Below are 24528 nucleotides of genomic sequence, written 5' to 3'. Positions count from 1 at the left end.
AGGTAAAGGACTAGAGAGGAAGGAATCTGATAAGAGAGTGGACCACAGGAGAAAGGGAAGGAGATTACTCAGGGGAAGGTGATAGGCACACGAGGCCAGAGTGGGGTATAGAAGAGGGGAGGGGGAGGGAAAGATGCTTTTAAACCGGAAAGAGAAATGGATATTCATGTCATCAGGTTTGAGGCTACCCAGACAGAATACAAGGTCTTGCTCCTCAACCCTGAGGGTGGCCACATTGTGGCATAAGAGGAGGTCATGCATTGACAGGTTGAAATGGGAATGAGAATTAAAATGTTTGGCACCAGGAATTTCCAATCTCGGCAGATGGAGCACAGATGCTTGACGTAGCAGTCCACCAATTTATGACAGGTCTCACTAATGTAGAGGAGGCTGCATAGGGAGCACTGGACACAATAGACAATCTCAACAGATTCATAGGTGAAGTGTTGCCTCACCTGGAAAGACTGTTTAAGGCCCTAAATGGAGGTGAATGGGCAGGTGTAGCACTTTGGCTGTTTGCACGGAAAAGTGCTGGGAGGCAGATTAGTGGGGAAGATCGAATAGGCAAGGGAATCATGGAGAGGTAGATGGGGTGAGCACAGATGTTTGGGTAAAGCAGATGCAGGTGAGGGCAGCAATGATGGAAGGGAAACCCCATTCTTTGAAGGAGGACATCTCTTAAATTAATTTTTCTCATTAGAAAGCATTCAGATAAACTGTTCCTTTCAAACTGCAGATTTCAAATTACTAGTACCTTGACTTTTTCTGCTTCCACAGTAACAATCTGTGCTCTTAACCAGGAATCCTCTTCAGCACCAACAGCCACAAGCTCTCCGATATTCAGTGAACTTAATGGCATTAGGTCAACTGAACAAGTGTAGTGTTCTTTCATGGAGTCTTCCATTTGCTCGAGAGCTCCAGAATACTCCGGCCCAATGTACCTAAAAAAAAGGACAATTTTTATTGTCAAGTACTTAGTCTTTAAATATTTTAGCTTTTCCGCTCTAAAACCTAACACTTCTGGAAAAGATTTCCTGGACTGCTTTAAAAATGAATAGGGTACAGGGAGTGCTTTGATAGATTTCTATAAAGATTCCAGATGCAAAGACAAGGTACATAGATAATGCTTGGACCTCAAAACAGCAATAACTTTCCCTAATGTTTACATGGAGAAAACAGCACTCACCACATGACAGTCTGGGACAGAATGGAGAAAATCTCAACAAGGATTTCAACAATTTAACATAATTAGCCATTTCAGCATTTTCCCTCGTCTCTACTACCACTACGTTTTAACCAACATTATCTCTTGCACAATTCGTCTTTCATCCCCAACCTATCAGGCATTACTTTAGTGTCTCCAAACACTGGTAATAGTTTTGTTCTTCCGTCAGACCTTGGATTTGAAGATGTTATCACCAACGGAAAAAACTTAACTGAAAATGGTAACTAAAATAAATCCTTGGGAGGCTCTATTGTGGACAAGAAAGCTAATTCACAAATGAGGTGTCTTGTCTATGATCAGATAACAGAGTGGAAACAAGGAATGCAGTGACACCAAGCTAAAGAAAGGAATGATCGAAACAAAACTCCTGTTTAAGGCTGTCAAAGATTGCACGGGTAAAAAATGAACCGCAATTCTGATTAAAGTCATACATGTCAGATTCAGATTTAATATTACTGGCATACGTCGTGAAATTTCTTGCTTTTGTGGCAGCAGAACAATACATAATAACAGAAAAAAACTATATTTATATTACATAGTTAAATTAAACAAATAGTGCAAATAAAAAGTAGTGAGGTAGTGTTCATGGGTTCACTTTCCATTCAGAAATCTGATGGCAAAGGGAAGAATCTGTTCCTGAATTGTTGAGTGTGTGGCTTCAGGCTCCTGTACCTCCTTCCTGATGGTAGCAATGAGAACAAGACACAACCTGAGTGATGGGGGCCCTTAATGAAGTATGCCACCTTTTTGAGGCATCACTCCTTGTATCATCAGAAAATTTATAGATGGCATTTGAGTCATGGGTGGAGGCAGAGTTGACCAATGGGCTAAGCACATATCCCTGGGGTGCACCAGTGTTGATTGTCAGTGAGGTGGAGATGTTATTTCCAATTGTGGTCACCCAGTTAGGAAGTCGAGGATACAGCTGCAGAGGGAAGTACAGTGGCCCAGGTTTTGGAGCTTATCAATCAGAACTGTAGGAATGATTCTGTTAAAGGCTGAGCTACAGTCAATAAACAGCATCCTGATATATGTGTTAGTATTGACCAGGTGATCCAAGACCATGTGAAGAGCCAACAAGATCATATATGCAGTAGACCTGTTGTGGCGATAGGCAGATTGCAGTGGGTCCAAGTCCTCGCCCAAGACAAGAGTTAATTATAGCCATAACCAACCCCTCAACACACTTCATCACTGTAGATGTAAGTGCTGCTGGACAATAATCATTAAGTCAGCTCATCCTGCTCTTCTTGGGCACTGGTATGATTGTTGCCCTTTTGAAGCAGGCAGGAGCTTGACTGTAGCAATGAGGGATTTCAACATTAAAACATTGGTCAGAAAACCAGATTGGACAGATTGTGGTTAAGATGTGGAAAGAAAGCCCAAAAAGCAAAATACATGTAATTGTAGACGGAGGGTTTTGAGGATGATTTTTTTCTGGAAGAGATAAGAATTGTGGTTTTTAAAAAGGGAAAAAGACTACCATTTGGAATATCCACCAGCATGGGACGAAGAAAGCCAGTTTTGTGAGAAAAGGTTTGATCGACAAGGGAATGGATACACTCAGGGAGCAGTACGCAAGGGGCTGTTGGGCGGGGGGGGAAGGAAGAATGAAAACGGGCTCAGGCTGACGATAAATTTGTAGCTTTGCTGCATGCAAGACTGCAGCAGTCATGGGCAAATAATTATGCAGATCAGCAGCCAATGTAGTTGGAGAATGGAAGTACAGTTGCAGTGAATCTTCTCTACTAACAAAAAATATACAGGCTCAGAAGCAGAAATTTCAGAAGGTATCAGCATTTGCCTTACTTGTGTTCAAGAACGTGGAGTTAGAAAGAAAACAGAAAACGGAAATATCTGTGAGTGTGCATAAATCCAAATATGGAACAGACAACTAGGGGGATCAGGAGGGCTCGAGCAGGAGAGACAAATTGGAATAAATGAGGGTGAGGGATTGAAAGATCAGTCGGTGCAGGGACCAAAGTAATACATCAGAGAAAAGTGGAAATAGTTTGAAGAGAGATTAGCCCTCCAACTTCTTTGTGTACTTCCTTTAATTTAATAAATCAGGAGTTCACATCAGGCCATTAGGAAAGTGACCACTTATTTAATTAAGATTAGTTTTGTAAGGAACTGATTATATGAATAAAAGCAGCACACAGGCTCAAAGGTTACAGGAAAATTCCAGAGCGAAAATCTGGACTAAAAGGTATTAAAGCATGGTGGCCTGTTATGGTGGGACAATGTAAAGGTTGGGCAAGCACAAGGCATGAACTGGAAGATCACAGGTGGTGTGATATAGGCAGAAAGTTCTGTTAAAGAGGGTGGATGGGAAAGGAGGATTAAAGGAAAGGCAGCATTATAATAAAAGGATGAGAGCGTTACCTTGAAACTTTGAAAGAGAAAGAACAAGAGTGAAAAGAGTGCTCAGGACTTGCTCAGTCGTGATATGGGCAACAAAGTTTTGCCTATGTACTAATTTATTGTCAAGATTAAAAAGAATTGCTTCAGGATGATTCAAATCAGTTCACAGCCAATGACATACTTCTGAATAGTGTCACTGTAATAATGGAGGAATCATGATAGTGAAACTATGCACAGCAAGCTCCCATAGATTTTAATAATAAACACTGCACAAAATATCAGTAGAGAAACACAGGAAGCAGTGATTATCAAAAGATTTAGAAATGCTCTGTGCCAGTTTAAATTGCAATCTAAGCTTGGAAGGGAAAATAATAATTTAAAAAAGGAAAATCTTTAAGTCAGATATGTCACTGTGATCATGTGCATTGCCACGAGGGATAAATACAGGGAACCTGAAGAACATTACACTGCCAAAACATTACACACTAGAGTGAAAAAAAAAGCACATAGCGGATGCCAGGTTGTTAAACATGTAAGACTGGTGACAGAAATTTTACAGGTTAAAAAAATACATTAGGTAAAATGAGTATGAAAAAAAGACTAGTAGCAAACAAAAGAGCATCCTAAAATACTTCAGAGATAGAAAAAGTAGAAATGGTATAAGAGGAATAGTGGAGCAGATGAGTAACAAACTCTTTCTATTTAATTAAATGGCAACTTTACACTTCAAAAAAAAAAGGTCAAGGAGGATGGTGCTGCTGGAGATCTCAAAGGAAGATGTTTTTGGGATTTGAATCTGGTAAAAATTGGTTGGGATGGTAACAGAACAGCTTGCTGCACTTAAAGTGGATAAATCACCATGGCCTAATGAGGTAACCCATGGGTTGTTGTAATCTCATGTACACTGACAGATTTGGGATGCTGCCTTATCAGTGGAAAATTAAAAATATGCTAACCTCAGTGGTGGGAAGAGTAATTATCAGGAATAGATTTAGCTGCCAAATATTGTGCATTGATTGGTGTTAGGGGTTCAAGGAGTGTTGAATAGTGAACATAGCAGACATTAATTCAAAGGAAAATTAATCTTCCGTTCTCAATGTACAAACCCCATTTCCAGAAAAGTTGGGATATTTTCCAAAATGCAATAAACAAAAATCTGTGATATGTTAATTCACGTGAACCTTTATTTAACTAACAAAAGTACAAAGAAAAGATTTTCAATAGTTTTACTGACCAACTTAATTGTATTTTGTAAATATACACAAATTTAGAATTTGATGGCTGCAACACACTCAACAAAAGTTGGGACAGAGTTAAAATAAGATTGAAAAGTGCACAGAATATTCAAGTAACACCGGTTTGGAAGACTCCACATTAAGCAGTCTAATTGGTAGCAGGTGAGGTATTATGACTGGGTATAAAAGAAGCGTCTATCAAAGGCTCAGTCTTTGCAAGCAAGGATGGGTTGTGGCTCACCCCTTTGTGCCAAAATTCGTGAGAGAATTGTTAGTCAGTTCAAAAGGAACATTTCTCAATGCAAGATTGCAGAGAATTTAGGTCTTTCAACATCTACAGTACATAATATTGTGAAAAGATTCAGAGAATTCAGAGACATCTCAGTGCGTAAAGGGTAAGGTCAGAAACCACTGTTGAATGCGCGTGATCTTTGAGCCCTCAGGCGGCACTGCCTAAGAAACTGTCATGCTACTGTGACAATTATAGCCACCTGGGCTCAGGAGTACTTCGGAAAACCATTGTCACTCAACACAGTCCGTCGCTGCATCCAGAAATGCAACTTGAAACTGTATTACGCAAGGAGGAAGCCATACATCAACTCTAAGTAGAAACGCTGGCGAGTTCTGTGGGCCCGAGCTAATCTCAGATGGACCGAAAGACTGTGGAACCGTGTGCTGTGGTCGGATGAGTCCACATTTCAGCTAGTTCTCGGAAAAAACGGGCGTCCAGTTCTCCGTACCAAAGATGAAAAGGACCATCCGAATTGTTATCAGCGAAAGGTGCAAAAGCCAGCATCTGTGATGGTATGGGGGTGCATCTGTGATGGTATGGGGGTGCATCTGTGCCCACGGCTTGGGTGAGTTTCATGTATGTGAAGGTACCATTGACTCTGAGGTGTATATTAGGATTTTAGAGAGACATATGTTGCCATCAAGGCGACGTCTCTTCCCAGGACGTCCATGCTTATTTCAGCAGGACAATGCCAGACCACATTCTGCACGGGCTACAACAGCGTGGCTTTGTAGACACAGAGTGCGTGTGCTTGACTGGCCTGCTGCCAGTCCAGATCTATCCCCTATTGAAAATGTATGGCGCATCATGAAGAGGAGAATCAGACAACAGAGACCACGGACTGTTGAGCAGCTGAAGTCTTATATCAAGCAAGAATGGACAAAATTTCCAGTTGCAAATCTACTACAATTAGTATCCTCAGTTCCAAAACGATTAAAAAGTGTGGAAAGGTGATGTAACACAATGGTAAACATGCCCCTGTCCCAACTTTTGTTGAGTGTGTTGCAGCCATCAAATTCTAAATTTGTGTATGTTTACAAAGTACAATTAAGTTGGTCAGTAGAACTATTGAAAATCTTTTCTTTGTACTTTTGTCAGTTAAATAAAGGTTCACGTGAATTAACATATCACAGATTTTTTGTTTTTATTGCATTTTGGAAAATATCCCAACTTTTCTGGAAATGGGGTTTGTAAATTACAAATAGTAAATCAGTCTGAAGTTAAAAAAAACTATGTGGGAAAATGCTGCTGTCCACAGAGCACAGGCTATTGGCTGCTCCGGAGAAACAGTCTGCAAAGTAACCATGAGATGTATTAATGTGCATTAGCCAAACATAAGGCAGTGGGGTTATGTTAACTGACTAGTGTCAAACCAGGTAACAAGGGCTATGTCATTTTCCACCATTTTGACTGAGTTGAAGGAAGTTTGCAGACCAGGTTGATATTATCACAGAGCATATTACACATTTGATCAGACACCAGCTCGGTTATTTGTGTACTTCGAGAGTTAGCCCTAGCAGGATTAAGTTTTGGTATCCAGAATCTCTGTGCTCAGAAGCTTTCATACCATCTGTGTAAATTACTCTGTTCCAGCAAAGGTATTGGAACATTCAGAAATATCTCCTATTATGGGTATGTAATCAATTGAAAGCAATCCTTATTTTTACACTTTGAGTCTGACAAAGTCATTGTACGGTTGCAAGAAAAGGTCAGTGAATCCTTTGTAATTACCTAGTTTTCTGCATTAATTACTCATAAAATGTGGTCTGATCTTCATCCAAGTCACAATAATAGATGAACAGAAACTGCCTGAACAAATAACACACAAACAAATGCACTTTTCATTTCTTTATAATATTCACAGTCCAGGCTGGAAAAAGCATACCCCCACTTTGTATTTTACAACTGGTGGAACCTCTTATCAGCAATAACCTCCACCAAACATTTCCTGTAGTTGCTGATCAGACTTGCACAACCACGAGGATGAATTTTAGACAATTCCACCATCCATTTCTGGGATACTTTGCATGAACAGTCATCCTCAGATCATGCTACAGAATCTCAATTGGGTTAAGGTCCAGACTCTGCCTTGGCCATTCCAAAACATGGTCGAGTTTAAACCATTCTGTTGTTGATTTACTCTTTGTTTCAGATTATTATCCTGTTGCATCATTCAACTTCCATCAAGCTTCAAGTGGCAGACCCCGGCTACCCGGGCATTCTCCTGTAAAACGTCCTGATAAAATTTTGAATCCATTGTTCCCTCAATGACTGCAAGCTGTCCAGGCCCTGGGGCAGCAAAGCAGCCCCAAACCATGATGCTCCTTCCACCATGCTTCACAGTTGGGATCAGGTTTTGGTGTAAGTCTAAGTGTGCAGTGCCTTTTCCCTTCCTAACATAGCAGTGAGCATTTCTACCAAAAAGTTCAACTTTTGTCTCATCTGTCCACAGAACATTGTCCCAGAAGCATTGTAGAACAATCAGGTGGATTTTTGTAAACTTGAGACGTGCAATGTTTTTTTTTTGGAGAGCAGTGGTTTCCTCCAGGGTGTCCTTCCATGAACAGCATTCTTGTTCAGTGTTTTTCTTATAGCGGACACATGAACAGAGACTTCAGCAAGTTCTAGTGAATTTTGCAGGTCTTTTGCTGTTATCCTTGGGTTCTTTCACCTCCTTCAGCATTGCACATTGTGCTCTTGGTGTGACCTTTGCAGGACACCCACTCCTAGGGAAAGTAACAACTGTACTCAATTTCCTCCATCTGTCGAGAATTTCTCTTACTGGGGACTGATAAACAGTCAGGTCTTTAGAGATGCTTTTGTAGCCTTTTCCAGCATCATGCATCTCTACAATTCTTCTTCTGAGGTCCTCTGAAAGTGGTTATGATCGAGGTATGGTTCACATAAACAGATCTTTCTTGAGAAGACCAGGCTCTGCCTGTCTGTGGACACCTCTACAACCCACACCTTCAATCTCATCTCACATCTCATTGATTGGAACACCCGACTTCAAAAAGCTTTTGTAGAAGGCATTACCCCAGAGATTCACATACCTTTCCGAATTTAGACTGTGATTGTTTAAATGGTGTACTCAGTATTGACGAGAAGTTGTATAATTTATTTGTGTGTTATTAGTTCATGTAGATTGCGTTTGTCTGTCTATTACTGTGACTTGGATGAAGATCAGACTATATTTTATGAGTAATTAATGCAGAAAACCAGTCAACTGCAAAGGGTTCACAAACTTTCTTATAACTGTAGTCATTGAAACCATATTGAATCACTTGCTTACTTTTGATCTTAAGGGTATAAAAAAGTGTGATGTACATTTAGTTTTGGAAACTAATGAAAGGGCTTGGCAGAAAAATGCTGATTTGTCTGCAAACTGGCATAGTCCAGGCTGCAGGAATACTTGCTAAGGGATGCACTGAAAGCTCAGTACAGCTGAGGGGGAGAGGAGAGACTACAGTATACAGTTCCTCAGCTACTGTGAATGGAAAGGGAGAGCTGAGTGGGGAAGCCCTTCAAAGAAAGAAAGGGGCATCATTTCTGTGAGCTGCTTGAGTAGCAATGGTGCAGTATTTGTTTTTTTCTTTAACATGTTCTTTTTCTTAAAATGTTTATACCATTGAATCTAACAAACATGAATGTAAAAGTTCCTTGCACTTTTCTTTCTTCCAAGGTATTCTACAAGTATGTGAAGAGCAAGAGGATAAGACGTGAGAGAATAGGACCAATTAAGTGTGACAGTGGAAAAGCGTGTATGGAACCGGAGGAGATAGCAGAGGTACTTAATGAATACTTTGCTTCAGTATTCACTACGGAAAAGGATCTTGGCAATTGTAGTGATGACTTACAGCGGATTGAAAAGCTTAAGCATATAGACATTAAGAAAGTGGATGTGCTGGAGCTTTTGGAAAGCATCAAGTTGGATATGTTTCTGGGACCAGATGAGATGTACCCCAGGCTACTGTGGTAGGCAAGGGAAAAGATTGTTGAGCCTCTGGCAATGATCTTTGCATCATCAATTGGGACAGGAGAGGTTCCAGAGGATTGGAGGGCTGCAGATGTTGTTCTCTTATTCAAGAAAATGTGTAGAGATAGCCCAGGAAATTACAGACCAGTGAGTCTTACTTCAGTGGTTGGTAAGTTGATGGAGAAGATCCTGAGAGGCAGGATTTATGAACATTTGGAGAGGCACAGTATGATTAGGAATAGTCAGCATGGCTTTGTCAAAGGCAGGTCGTGCCTTACGAGCCGGATTGGATTTTTTTCAGGATGTGATTAAACACGTTGATAAAGGTAGAGCAGTCGATGTAGAGCATATGGATTTCAGCAAGACATTTCATAAAGGTACCCCATGCAAGGCTTATTGAGAAAGTAAGGAGGCATGGGATCCAAGGGGACATTGCTTTGTGGATGCAGAATTGGCTTGCTCACAGAAGACAAAGAGTAGTTGCAGACGGGTCATATTCTGATGGAGGTTGGTGACCAGTGGTGTGCCTCAGGGTTCTGTTCTGGGACCCCTTCTCTTTATAATTTTTATAAATGACCTGGATGAGGAAGTGGAGGGATGGGTTAGTAAATTTGCTGATTGGCACAAAGGTTGGGGGTGTTGTGGATAGTGTGGAGGGCTGTCAGAGGTTACAGCAGGACATCGAAAGGATGCAAAATTGGGCTGAGAAGTGGCAGATGGAGTTCAACCCAGATAAGTGTGAGGTGGTTCATTTTGGTAGGTCAAATATGATGGCAGAATATAGTATTAATGGTAAAACTCTTGGCAGTGTGGAGGATCAGAGGGATCTTAGGGTCCGAGTCCATAGGACGCTCAAAGCTGATGCACAGGTTGACTCTGTAGTTAAGAAGGCATACAGTGCATTGGCCTTCATTAACCATGGGATTGAGTTTAAAAGCAGAGAGGTAATGTTACAGCTGTATAGGACCCTGGTCAGACCCCACTTGGAGTACTGTGCTCAGTTCTGGTCACCTCACTACAGGAAGGATGTGGAAACTATAGAAAGGGTGCAGAAGATATTTACAAGGATGTTGCCAAGATTGGGGAGCATGCCTTATGAGAACAGGTTGAGTGAACTCAGCCTTTTCTCCTTGGAACGACGTAGGATGAGAGGCGACCTGATAGAGGTGTACAAGATGATGAGGTATTGATTGTGTGGATAGTCAGAGGCTTTTTCCTCAGGGCTGGAATGGCTAACACGAGAGGGTACAGTTTTAAGGTGCAGAGGGGATGTCAGGGGTAAGTTGTTCCTGTTTGTTTTTTTTAAAAAGCGCAGAGAGTGGTGAGTGCGTGGAATGGGCTGCTGGCAGCGGTGGTAGAGGCAGATACGATAGGGTATTTCAAGAGACTCCTGGATAGGTACATGGAGCTTAGAAAAATAGAGGGCTATGTGTAATTTCTAAAGTACGTACATGTTCGGCACAACATTGTGGACCGAAGGGCGGGTATTGTGCTGTAGGTTTTCCATGTTTCTATGTACATATTTTGAATTGTGAATAAAGTTTTTTGGGCTTAAAAAAAAGTCATGACTAGAATTTCATATCACCAGCTTCAGTGTCTCTTTAGTGAAGGGAAATTGTGCTTAACGAACCTGATAAAAATTTTGATGAAATAGCAGAAGCTGACAAGGGAAAACAGATAGCAAACAAGATTTAAGATTGAGAAAAGCAGTGTTACATTTTGGTACGAAGAGTGAGAGAAGGCAATATAAACTCAAAGGAGGCCCAACTCACAAAGGGCTATTAGATCTGAGCATCACTCATTGAAAATAGCAAGTTGGTAAGTAGTTAAAGAAGCTACAAGAGTGAGCCATGACCAAACTCTAAATTGCACAGATCTTTCCTAGTTCAACAGGGCTGAGGTCAATTGTAGCATTAAAAAGTACTGCTGGAGTTGAGGAAGGCAAATGAACCAGGAATAAAATCCGGAAACTTAAGTTTTAGAAGAACACCAACTTATATCTTGTACGAGAGTCACATACTTCAATGTATCTGAAATTGCTCCCAGCACAATCTGGACAAAAAAAATTCTAAATGCATTTCAATGGAAACTTCACCCAACACCCTTTTTTAAAGCAACATACATCAAAGTTGCTGGTGAACGCAGCAGGCCAGGCAGCATCTATAGGAAGAGGTGCAGTCGACATTTCAGGCCGAGACCCTTCGTCAGGACTAACTGAAGGAAGAGTGAGTAAGAGGTGCAGTCGACGTTTCAGGCCGAGACCCTTCGTCAGGACTAACTGAAGGAAGAGTGAGTAAGGGATTTCCCTTACTCACTCTTCCTTCAGTTAGTCCTGACGAAGGGTCTCGGCCTGAAACGTCGACTGCACCTCTTCCTATAGATGCTGCCTGGCCTGCTGCGTTCACCAGCAACTTTGATGTATGTTGCTTGAATTTCCAGCATCTGCAGAATTCCTGTTGTTTACCCTTTTTTAAAAATAATTTTATACTGAAACAAATGACTCAACACTCCTCTTTCTGCTTTAGTCTAAAGCAGGGGTTCCCACCCTGGGTCCACAGACCCCCTTGTTAACGGTAGCGGCCCACAGCATTAAAAAAGATTGGGAACCTATGTTCTAAAGAAGCAATGTATTTTGGCTCACCTGATAACAGCTTCAACAGTATTATGAAGCTCCACTACCAGTACAGATGGGAATTGCTCTGCTGGAATACGAAGTGGGGGAGGAACATGCTGCATCGAGCAACTTGATGAGAATTCATTAGCAATCTGAGTTACTTCATTGTCAGTTAATGTCAGTTGGTCAGTGTTCAAACAGGCTTTGTTGGAACGAACTCCTACAACAGTTCGCTCCTCATTAATTACTTCTTTTGGTTCCGGTTTCACCAATGCAGTGGGTGTCACCACAGGAGAAAGTGTCTCTTTGGTTTTGTCATTTTGCTCATCCGTATTTACTTTTGCATAGAGAATTGCCTTTTTGCGATCACCTGACACTGCATAGTCCACAGAACAAACATCAGACAAACAATCAAGATCATCCAAGACATTCTGAGGGAACTGCATCCTGTAAGCCTCTTCAAACAATTTTGGAAGTGCGTTAGCCCAGAGACCACTGCTGTATTTTTGCAATAGCTGAGTGATTTTTTGCTTCACTTCTGTATCCTTTGCCACTTGGCTTTTAGCTGAAACTGGTTTTCTTCCGTGAGCTACAGTTTTATTAGTGATTGATGGTTCCTGCTTCTTGTCAGTTGCTTTCTGGTTGAAAACAACCTTCCTTTGCTGTTGGCCACTCTTTGGAGGATAAAGCAGCAGTTCTGTCAAACTACCTGACTTTTCAACCTAAAAAAACACAGGAAGCTTGTTATGAATTTATCTGGGAGGCTTTTACTTCATAAAAGGGAAAAACAATTAACATCAATCAATGCACTCCAGGATTGCAACAATAACAAATGATGGTCTCTTCTCAAAAGTGAAATAATCGAACAACATTTTTAAACTAAAAGGCTTTTTTAAAAAGGTGAAATAAACAAGTATGTCCAAAATGACAAGTTAAACATTGGCCCAATTCTCAGGCAATGCTAACTAATACATTTAAATAACTACAAACCAATTATCTGACTCAAAATAAACCAATCTCCTATTTCTCCCCCTCTACAAATACCAAAAGGAAGTTGATAAGCATTGATAAATTTCACCTTGACAGGAGACTTAATGGTTCAATAGTACAGTGCAGTCACGGCTATGGTAATAAGCTGGATCAGGATCATGAGGTCGTTGTAAGGTTACAAAACAGAAAGGTGGCAGGATACAAACATTAGAGCACAAAGCTATACACTTATACGAGTTCCTCCAGCATTTTGTGTCTGTTGCTATATAATCCAAGGCATCATTTAAGGAATGCAAGATACTACATTTCTTGGTCAACAGTAATTTTTATTTATAATTCTTGTTCACTCAAATATAAAGTAAATAGAAAAACAACAAATCATAATTAGCTAAACACCAACCAGTTGAAAATTTATCAAATAATTTACTAAGGAAATACCTCGAGCAGTCAATTCTTATCCAGTTCTTTCGGTGGACTGATTTTGTGCCACATTAAACATTATGCAATGGCAAATTAAGATTTAAATACTTGTCCTTTATGACCAAAGATCAACATACCACCAGTGCCCAACTATAATCAAACACTTGAGTAACTTCATGATGTCGTCATCAAACAACAAACAGTGTAACCCAACACATTTAAAACATATCAGGGATTTCAATCAGGCTTGTCTGAAGAAATCCCTGCCAAATTACCAGCAGCATATAACCTGTAGTACCAGAGGTCCCAACACATTAGACCACTGAAATACTAACATTAGGAATGCCAACTGTTCTGTGCCCAAGTGCATTTCAGGAAATCTGACACTTGGCTGTTCTTCTGCTACGTGCATACAAGCAGAAGCTGAAGAGCAAAGCTTCAGAGATTAGGACAACAAAGAGGTGGCCGTGGGAGGCAGAGGAGTGGCTATGGGATTGCTTTGAGTTGGTGGACTGAGCTGTGTTCAAGGACTCATCTGTGGATCTGAATGAATACACTAAATTTGTCATGGGCTTTATAAAAACAGTCGCAGATGAGTGTGCCCTCACAAAGTCATTCAGAGTCTTCCCTAACCAGAAGCCTTCGATGAACCACAAGATCCACAATTTGCTGAGGTTCATATCAGAGGCATTCAAATCTGGGAAACAAGAAAATTACAAGGGCTCCAGGTACAATCTCCGGAAGACCATTTTACAGGCAAAGTGGCAATTCTGAACTAAACTTGAATCACTGAAGGATGTTCAACAGCTGTGGCAGGGCTTGAATACTATCACCCCTTACAAAGTGAAACCAAGCGACAAAGGTGACAAAGGGGCTTCACTCCCAGATGAGATCAATGCCTTCTATGCTTACTTTGACTGTTAAAACATGGAGGAACCATCATGAACTCCCATGGCCCTCAATGAACCTATGATTTCAGTCTCTGAGCCTGATGCAAGAGCATTCTTCAGAAGGGTGAACCCATAGAAAGCATCCGGTCCAGGTGGAGTACCTGTCCGAGTAGTAAAGACCAGTGCTGTTCAACTGGCTGGAGTTTTCACTGAGATCTTTAACCTCTCGTTTCAGCAGTCTGAGGTGGCCACATGCTTCAAGCAGACTTCATTTATATGGGAGCCTGTGAAGAATGTAGTAACCTGCTTCAATGATTATCGTCTAGTAGCACTCACATCCACTGTGATTAAGTGTTTTGAGAAGTTGCTGATGAAACACATAATCTCCTGCCTGAGAAGCAACTTGGATCCGCTCCAATTTGCCTACCAGTACACCAGGTTCACAGCAGATGCCATTTCATTGGCTCGTCATTCAACCCTAAAACATTTGGTATATACACATCATGATGCTTTTTAATCGAATACAGCTCAGCATTCAATACTATCATTCCCTTAAAACTAATTAAGTTTTGAGTCTTTGGCCTCAATACCACCTTGTGCAATTTAATCCTCGATTTCCTCACTTGCAGACCCCAGTCAGTTCAGACTGACAACAACAACATCCTCTCCGTGATCTCCATCAGCACAGGTACAACACAAGGCTGTGTGCTTAGTTCCCTGCTCTACTCACTTCATACTTATGGCCGTGCGGCTAAGCATAGCTCCAATGCCGTATTTAAGTTTGCTGATGACACCGCCATCGTTAGCCAAATCAAAAGATGGAGACGAATCAGCATACAGGATGGAGATTGAAAATCTGGCTAAGTGGTACCACAACAACAACCTCTTACTCAACGTCAAAAAGACCAAGGAGCTGATTAGCTGATTATTGACTTCAGTGGGAGGAAACCAGAGTCCACGAGCCAGTCCTCATCTGGGGGGGGGGGGGGGAATATCAGAGGTGGACAGGGTCAGCAACTTTAAGTTCCTGGTGCTATCACTTCAGAGGACCTGCCCTGGGCCCAGCACACAAGTACAATTACAAAGAAAGCACAGCAACGTCTCTACTTCCTTAAATGTTGGCAAAGACATCTAAAACTTTGATAAACTTTTATAGATATGTGACAGAGAGTATGCATCACAGCCTGGTGTGGAAACACCAATGCCGTTGAATGAAATATCCTACAAAAAGTAGTGGCTAAGTCCCAATCCCTCACTGGTAAAACCCTCTCCACCAGTGAGAACATCTACATGAAATGCAGCATCCATACATGGAAAGCAGCATCCATCATCAGGAAACCTCCACGACCCAGGCCTGCTCTCTTCGCACTGCTTCGATCAGGTACAGGTGCTACAGGAGGCTCAGGATCCACACCACCAGGATCAGGAAGTTATTTCCCCTCAACCAACAGGCTCTTAATCCAAAAGGGAATAACTTCACTCAACTCTACCTCTGGACTCACTTTCAAGGACTCTTCATCTCATATTCTCAATAGTTATTGATTATTAATTATCTTTTTTCTCTTGTATTTGCACACTGGTTGTTGCCTATCCTGTTGTGTGTGGTCCTTCAATTGTGTTTCTTGTATTTACTGTGAATACTCACAAAGAAATGGATCTCAGGGTTATATACAGTGACATGTATTTTGATAATAAATTTACTTTCAACTTCTGAATCAATACACTGGAATACCCCAACCTTATATGGAACTCTCCTTCAAGACAATAATAGCTTAAAGCAGGAGCTATTTAATCTTCACTGTACTAGGATAACAAAAGAAAAGTGTGGAAGCAGGACATGCTCTCTAGTTAACATCCCCACATAGTTTAAAGGCAGCAAAATAAAACAAGTGCTATAGTTTCACATACTAGCTGGTGACACCAATTGATCCCAGTGATATCCTCAAGAACAAGGAGATATTTTCAATATTATTTCTAAGGTATTAAATATAGATATCTCTCCTCACCCTATTACTGCTATCTTTGGACTACCTAAAATTTCTAGTAATCTTTCCCCTTCAGCCCGTAGAATGATTGCATTTCTTACTTTAATGGCGAAAAGATGTATTTTACAACATTGGAAAGAGCTTAATGCTCCAACTACCTTTTTTTGGTTTTCTCAGACGATTTTATGTTTGAATCTGGAGAAAATTAGAAGTAACCTTCATGATTCTTCATTTAAATTTGAACAGATTTGGGGACCTTTTATTCGATATTTTCATTTAATGTAATATTTACCCTTCTTGTTTTTTTTTCACTGTTTTAATGGAGGTCGGGATTGAGGACGTGATTTTAAGTTTAACTCTGTTTGGTTTCAAGTTAGCCCATTGCTTTGCTTTGCTTTTAGTTAGTTGCACGGTGGGTTTTTTTTTGGGGTTTTTTTTTTCTTTTTTTTCCATTGATATATATAAAATCTAGTATACTATTATGTTATTTTGGTTTCTTATGCTTAAATTACATTGTTTGTAGTATTTTCTTTTTGGTATTGTTATCTTTTGGAATTTTATTATACTTTAACATTGTATTAATGTTTATATGGCTTACCTTTTTTGTATACTTACTCAATAAAAAGATTTAAAAAGAAAGAAAGAAAGAACAAGGAGCATATACCATAAACATTGCTCTTGTGAATTGTTGCATCAAATCTCAAAAAATATTCCCAAATTTTTAATCCATTTTCAAGGCTGCATTTGCTCGTTAAGCAATTGTAAACCTTTTACAAACTCACAACTGAAAACAATGGACAAAAGTAAAACCATTGTGAAAATGCTTCACATCTCTCCATTCCCTACTTCTTGCTAGTTTAACTAAAATCTTAAGCCAAATCATCAAATGTTCACTTGGAATACAGTTAAACTTATACCACAATGTCTGAACCTCAGCCATGGGATTGACACTGTCAATACCAACACTTGGCAATTTGTGCACCAATTTGCTCTAATAATCTAGTTTTAAATGTGTAGAATCCAGCATCATCCCTCCCCTTGAGCAGAGTCATGACAAAGTTCCAGCCTTTGTTTTACGTCCCTCATTGCCTTTCCAGATCTTTCTACGAAATGATCTGCTTACCACCATCCCTAAAGAAATGCAAATCGACTTTAACAACCTTTTGAATCTGACTTTTAAGATTAATATACTTTCATTCTTTGGACATACATGCAGCGATGCGAGACGATATGCGAGGCAAGCCAAGCTGAACGGAGATGTTGTGCTGCAGACAGCAAACACAGTTGTGTGCGGTGGTAACTCACCACACAGGGAGGCAGTGGTTATTATGATGTAACAAAGGGCTGGATTATTCTAGCTGTTCATAGTCAGAGCAAAAAAACTAGCTCAAAGATGCAACTAAAGCCAGCAGAGTGGAGAAAGGTGTTAATATCTAGTTGACGATTGACAATCAAAGATTGTAAAATTTAGTAGTCTTGAATGTTATACTCCCAATTATAAAAAATTTAGTGACTTCACAATTCATTTAATGTTACACTCTCTTTTTACTTAAATTACCAGTTTTTGTGCTTCTGTCAGTTTTAATTTCAACTTGAGACCCATCTCTAATTGCATAGATTAATGTGAACTACTTTCAATAGATCTATCCTACAGAAAAACCAAGCTGAGCAATGAAGCATTGATGCTAATTTGATTCTTCCAAACACCGCCCATTTCTGTAGTACAAGTGAGGTGCTCAAATCAAAGTGAACCAAAAATACCCAGGGATCTGACCTCAGTTCTTACAGGACTAGATGAATGGTGAGACTACTGAATATATTTAAGAAGTCAACTGATGCACCGGTCCTTAGAAAACACAAAAATATCTGCATTTTTAAATAAAATGTGGATACACAAGAACACCACACAGCTATTTGCATGCTGTAGCATCACAGTACCTTATTCATGATATGTACTGGGTTGAGAAGAATAAACACCTCATCTCTTATGCCCACTAAGTTAGGGGAAATAAACGGGGAAAAGGAACTGAATTGCCAGCATAGACTTGATGGGCTGAATGGTCCATGTCATAATAAACTATGAAGCACAAAGCATAGTTTGATGGTGAGAACCAAATGAACAAGTCTAAATATTCCTTGCCACACCACCATTATGATATTCCTAAATAATTCCAATCTACCCATTGTTATAATCCATAATTAATCTCCAGGTAGTCAACTCTCCCACACATTTTATCTCGTCTCTCTACACCTCAAAACAAACATACTTAAAATAACACATTTTACTCTAATGTATCGCCTAAAAGGCAGGTAATACAGTGACAGTGCCCCATTAATGTTTCGGTCTGGAACAGCTACTGCAAACTGAATCAGTGTTACATCCTTAACTTTTCTCACTACAGTGCTCCCTAAAGAAAATAGGCTCAGAGGCCACTTTATCAGGAACAGGAATGGAACCTAATGAGGTCTTCTGCTACTACCTGAATGGTAGTGAAAAAACATTCGAACACATCTTATGTGAATTGCATAAACATTTAAGATTTAAAGATTCAAGATTCAAAAGACCTTATTGTCATTCTAACCGTACATCAGCTCTGCAGGGCAGAATGAGACAGTGTTTCCCAGGAGCAGTGCAATCATAACATAACAAACGCAACACTAAATACTAAACATAACAATAAATAGTAAAACACAACAGCCACATGTCAGTTAAAATCAGTTATAAGTGTCCAAAGCAGAGTCAGGTAGAGCAGCTATTTAGACTGCCTGTGGGAGGAAGCTGTTTAGTAGCCTTGTGGTTTTAGTTTTGATGCTCCTGTAACGTTTGCCTGATGGCAGAAGAACAAACAGTTCATGGAGAGGGTGTGAGGGGTCTTTAATGATGTACTGTGTCTTCTGGAGGCATCGACTCTAAAAGAGGTCTTGGACAGAAGGTAGGGAGACCCCAACAACCTTCTCTGCTCCCCTAACCACCCTCTGCAAGGCTTTTTTGTCTTTTTACGTCACTAATAAAACTTATCCAGCCTCATTATATGAAAACCTACCCAAAAAATAAAAAAAATGGAAAGATCAGGCAAAATATGCACTTAAAAACTGAGTTAATTAGGCCAAAGAAACAAACTCAGCAAGTCAATAGCATCTGTGGAGATAAAAGTATGAATGACATTTTGAATTCTTGCACCAGATCTGAGAACGTGGAGAGAAGGTAGCCAATATAAAAATGTGAGGATGGGGTGGGGCCAAAGGTGGCAGGTGATAGGTACAACCTGGGAAGAACGATGGACTGATAAAGCCAGATTTTGGGAGTGCAGGGGGAGAAAGATGGGTGTTGACTCAGAAGCTGGCAAATAGTAAATGGAACACAGAAGAGTAAAAATTTGTAACTGGGTGGGGTATTAGATAGAGAGAAGCGAACAAAGCTGGAAGGTGAGGGGTGAAAGCTGAAACTAGACAAAGGAAGATGAGCAATCAGGTAAGGGGGAAAGAAAACAAAGAAGGCAGGTAGGTGGGCTGATAGCATCAGGCGGGAGAGGGTAAAGAATTTTCCTAAGGGAGGGTAGGAGTCTGGGTGAAGATGGAAAGGGATATAGGAACAGGTTTTACATTGTCAATGTTTGAAGTTACAACAATGTTACAAATTGTAACAATAAACACAGAATGGAAGTTGGTAGCTCACTTATAATAAATAGCCGGCCCACTGAATGCCAACAAAGTTTATGAAAAGTGAAAATTTATCTTTGTTGTACAGTATTTCTTTATACCCTTCAATAATCAAAAAGTATGTGATTTTTCAATTTTCATTCTAAATACTCATAGTATGTGCATTGTGGAAAAAAGACTACTGCAGTTTTCAGGCCATATAAAAATTTCCTGTTCAGTACAATGGTTGGTCTGCACAACTGTTTAAAAAAAAATCAGTGAGAACATTGTCACTGGCAGCTTGTTCCACACTCTCCACATTCTGAGTGAAAGGTTCATGGTCCCCTCAAATTAGCGGTCGCCAACTGGTCAATCGCAATCAACCGGTCGATCTTTGAGACTTTCCCAGTAGATCCCGAAAAAAATGGAAAATAAATATACAAATACTGTTGTAATGTGAGCATTATAAAAATAAGTAATGCTAATTAGGATGATGGTGGTGTGGCAGTGCTCCCGCTGCTGAGGGCTGTTTGTGGCGGTGGGGGGAGAGAGTTGTTTCTGGGTTGCGGGGTTTTCCTTCCATTCTTTCTGCCCAGTGCGCATCTGTGTTTAGCTCCCCCTCCATGCACCGTGGCAGGAGGGACCGGAGGTGGGGCCCCACGGCCCAGGGACAGCCTCTCTTTGCAGACAGCTTTATGTGGCGGGAGTGTTGCTGTATTGCCATTATCCTAATTTGTATTAACTCAGACACCCCACCTCTCCCGGAAGTTCCAGGAGTCTCCTGCATATTGATAGTGGCTCCCTGATGCCCGCAAATTATATACAATATCCCGGAAATTGATTTTTTTGAGAGAGAGCAAGCGAGCACATGCCATGGCAGTGTGTTCCAAAAACAGAAAATATAAAACGTACGTCATTCCAGACTACACTAAAGTGTGCCCCTGCCTAATAGGGGTCAAAAATAATGACAGTGTTGCTTGCTGCACTGTTTGCAACAGTGACTTTTCTACTGCCCATGGTGGGTTAAGACTGTAAAAGACATGTTAACGAATGCTAAGGTGTCTTTCGTTCATTAGCATAGCTAACGTTATTTAAACTAGCTGGCTAGCTGCTACGGAGCTACTCTATTGCAGACATCCCACCTCTCCCAGAAGTGCCGGGAGAGTCCCGCAAATTGACGGTGCTACCTCCCTGAAATGAGTTTTTGCAGGGTGGGATGTCTGTTAACTTAACTTTATAATGTTCACATTATAACACTTCTCCCCCTTTAAATTCCAACATTCCCCCAAATGGTGTTAAAAACAGTGTTATTATCATGCGTACCTCTGAAACTTATACTAGTGTCTCAGTAACAGCTTACCAATGCAAAACGTGGCAGATTCAACATTCAGTCTTACAAAGGAAACTGTCCATTCAAATATTCAGTCTATCAGGAAGTTTGCGAGGGCACTGTGCTGCAACAGATGAAGGTTATGAAACCTAAGTACAGGAGCTGCCTTACTGACAGACACCTCACAGACTGTCTCAAACTGGCTGTCTGTAGTTATGAGCCAAATTTCAGGGAACGAGCAGAAAGTGTTTAGCCCCAGTCATCACACTGAGTGCAACAGTCAATTTTTATTCTTTTTTTTGTGTTGAAATAAAATTAAATAATGAAACATAGAATTAAAGGTGTTGTAATGTGAGCATTATAAAGTAACACTAATTAAGATAATGGTAATATAGTGGTGCTCCCACTGCAGAAGGCTGTTTGTGGAGAGAGGTTGTTTCCGGGTTGCGGGGTTTTACTTCTGGTCTTTTTTTGCCTGGTGCACATGCGTGTGACTAAACAATTTAGTAGGTCAATCTTGCCTTTCACTAAGGCCGAGGTAGGGGATCTTGGGCTTAAAAAGGTTGGCGACCACGACCTTAAATATTTCGCCTTTCACCCTTAACCTATGACCTCTAGGTCATAGGTCTCACTCAACCTCAATGGAAAAAGCCTGCATTTGTCCTATCTATACCCCTCATAATCTTACAAATTTCTATCAAATATCCCCTCAATCACCTATGCTTCAGAGAATAAAGTCCTAACCTATTCAACCTTTCCCTACAACTCAGGTCTTCAAATCCCAGCAACACCCTTATAAATTGCCTCTGTACGCTTTCAAACTTTGATATTTTACCTGAAGAGGTGACCAGAACTGCATGATACTCCAAATTAGGCCTCATCAACATTTTATACAACTTCAATGACAGCCCAACGCCTGTACTCAATACTTTGATTTATGAAGGCCAATATGCCAAAAGCTCTCTTTATGACTCTATCTACCTATGGCACTACTTTCAGAGAATTATTTTATCTTTCTATTTAGGAGATACAGCTTGGAATAGGCCATTCGAGCTGCACCATCTCAGTAGCCTCTGATTAACCCTAATCACGGGATAATTTACATTGAGCAATTAACCTACCTACATCATTTGGAATGTGGGAGGAAATTGAAGCAGGGGAAACCTATGCATTCTCTGGGGAGGACATATAGACTTCTTACAGACAACGCCAGAACTGAACTCCAAATTCTGTCACCAGAGCTGTATTGGTATCGCACTAACCACTACAGAGATGGTGATGGATTTTAGGAAGACTAAGCCTGCACTGGTCCCTGTTACTATTGCTGGCAAGGACATGGATGTGGTGAGAACCTACAAGTACCTGGGGGTGCACTTGGAAGACAGACCAACACAAAGGCTGTGAACAAGGGCCAGAGTCATCCCTACTTCCTGAGGAGATTGAGGTCCTTTAGAGTATGCAGACCTCTCCTTCACATGTTCTACCAGTCTGATGTCACCAGTACAAACTTCTATGCAGTGGTGTGATGGGGCAATGGCATAAACATGGGTGATGCCAACAGGGTCAATAAACTGATTAGAAAGGCTGGCTGTGTTATTGGAGTCAAACTGGACACACTGGAGGCTGTGGTAGAACAAAGGACCAGATGGAAAATCCTGGTGATTCTGGACAATGTTTCCCACCGTCTGCATGCCATCTTGGCTGAAAAAAAGGAGCACTTTTAGTGATAGACTAAGACAACTGCACTGCTCGATAGAGTGCTATATGAGGTCATTCTTATCCTTGGCCATTAGGCTCTGTAATGAGTCAATCTATAGGCAGGAAAATGATGACCCCCCTCCTGTTAGATTGAGGTAATTTTTTTTTTTACTCTTTCTTACCTCTCTCCTAATATTTGTATATCTGTGTACTTATAATGCTACTGTGACACTAATTTCCTTTGGGATCAATAAAGTATCTATCTACTATTACAACACTTTGGCTTCTCCCACCAAGCCATTGTCAAATCCAAGGTACTACCTCATCCGGAATGCCAAGCAACCTATGGTTGCAGGAGAAAGTGCCATGGGATGGAATGAGCACTTGGAGAGCTAGGGTTTGGTCTCTGTGGAAAGCAGAAGAGGGGAGAGGGGTGGAGATGATGGGAAGATGTGACTGGTGGTGGGAAAGCCAAAAGGATAATATGCTGGATGCAGGATCCAGTGAGGTGAAAGGCAAGAACCACTTATCAGCTACCATCACTATCCACATCATTCCTCCTTCTTACGTCTGTGTACTGGCCATCTTCCCTCTACACCCTGTCCTAATGTAGGGTCTCAACTCAAAACACTGACCACACCTTTGCCTCCACAGATGCTGCTTGACCACCTGATTTCTTCCAGCCATTTTGCTTTGCTCCAGGTTGCGGTCTCACGCTTTCAAGTTAATCAGTCCAAATGAAGACATCATTTCAAAATCTTAAGAGTACAGTTGACATTTTGGGCTGAAACCCTTCGGCAGGGTCTGAAGGGTTTTGGCCCGAAACGTCTACTGTACTCTTCCATAGATGCTGCCTGACCTGCTGAGTTCCTCCAGCATTCTCTGTGTGTTGTTCGGATTTCCAGTGTTTGCAGATTTTCTCGTTTGTGATATCAAAATCTTAACCTTATTTCTACTAAGTAGCTTGGCCAGTTAAGTGTTTCTATCAATTTGAGAATTTGGTTTTAGATCATATCTCATTCAAATTAACAAGTCAGGAACGTTTAGAGACAGTATTAACCAGAAAATGGAGGAAAAAAATCTGCATTAGAAGATGACAGAACATTTCTTGGACTAAAAATATTTAACTATTAATACCTTAAATGAAATACTTTTCTCTCAAGTACAGAAATCACATCTCTCTCCTTTTGTTTACCTTTTCACTTTCCTATCAGGAAACTAATTGCTTACAAAATGCCCCCATCTTAGTTATGGGATGAACTTTCAAAAATATGCAGAATTACAAAATTGTGAAAAAGCAATATTTCCATTTTATTAATTATGGTAGATTGCAACAGTCAGTAAAGGGGCAAGAGGCCAGAGTACTGGGAGGAACATTAATCACCTTTTGAAACATTGGTTCAGGTGATCACACACAGCAATGTCACAGGTAGGGTACCACACCCACCCCCCCTCCCAACCCAACTAATGACTTCTGGTCCAGCTTTTCCCATATTTGCAGAGTAAACATCTGCAGTTTTTCTTTGCTCATGTTGTAACAAATGACCTTGTGGTTTCCTTTTTATTATGATCTTAGGGTTTGAGAAAAATGGTTTAACTACATAACACCTCATAGGCCTGATTTTATTCTCACAAGTCAATGAATATGTTGTAAAAAACAGATCACTCCCTACTTTGTACATAGTCTTCTTCTTTCCTCTCCTTTCTATAAGTGTATACCTCAGATAAATATTATGTGGAGACGTGACAAATATGATTATATATGTACAGTTTCTGAAATACATCTTATGGAAATGTTTGTCTGATGATGAACTTCAAAAAAAATTACAAAAAGGATTTAAGAATTAACCTTTATACCTCAGTTCTCCAC

The 24528-nt window shown here is 40.5% G+C and overlaps 1 protein-coding gene across 2 annotated transcripts in view; it reads right to left on the bottom strand.

The window, feature by feature from the left end:
- The window catches only part of LOC134357442 (tudor domain-containing protein 7-like), a 126981-nt gene that overhangs the window by 39074 nt on the left and 63379 nt on the right, over positions 1-24528 (bottom strand). For both annotated transcript variants that reach the window (XM_063069026.1, XM_063069027.1), the window contains exons 7-8: positions 11734-12428; positions 755-941 (exon numbers count right to left, since the gene is read on the bottom strand). In XM_063069026.1, the coding sequence (XP_062925096.1) occupies positions 755-941; positions 11734-12428 (882 nt within the window). The remainder of the gene's footprint in view (positions 1-754; positions 942-11733; positions 12429-24528) is intronic.

Source organism: Mobula hypostoma, chromosome 16 (genome assembly GCF_963921235.1).
Source record: "Mobula hypostoma chromosome 16, sMobHyp1.1, whole genome shotgun sequence".
NCBI classification, from domain to species: Eukaryota; Metazoa; Chordata; class Chondrichthyes; order Myliobatiformes; family Myliobatidae; genus Mobula; species Mobula hypostoma.
This window is presented reverse-complemented; position numbering and strand designations above follow the sequence as displayed.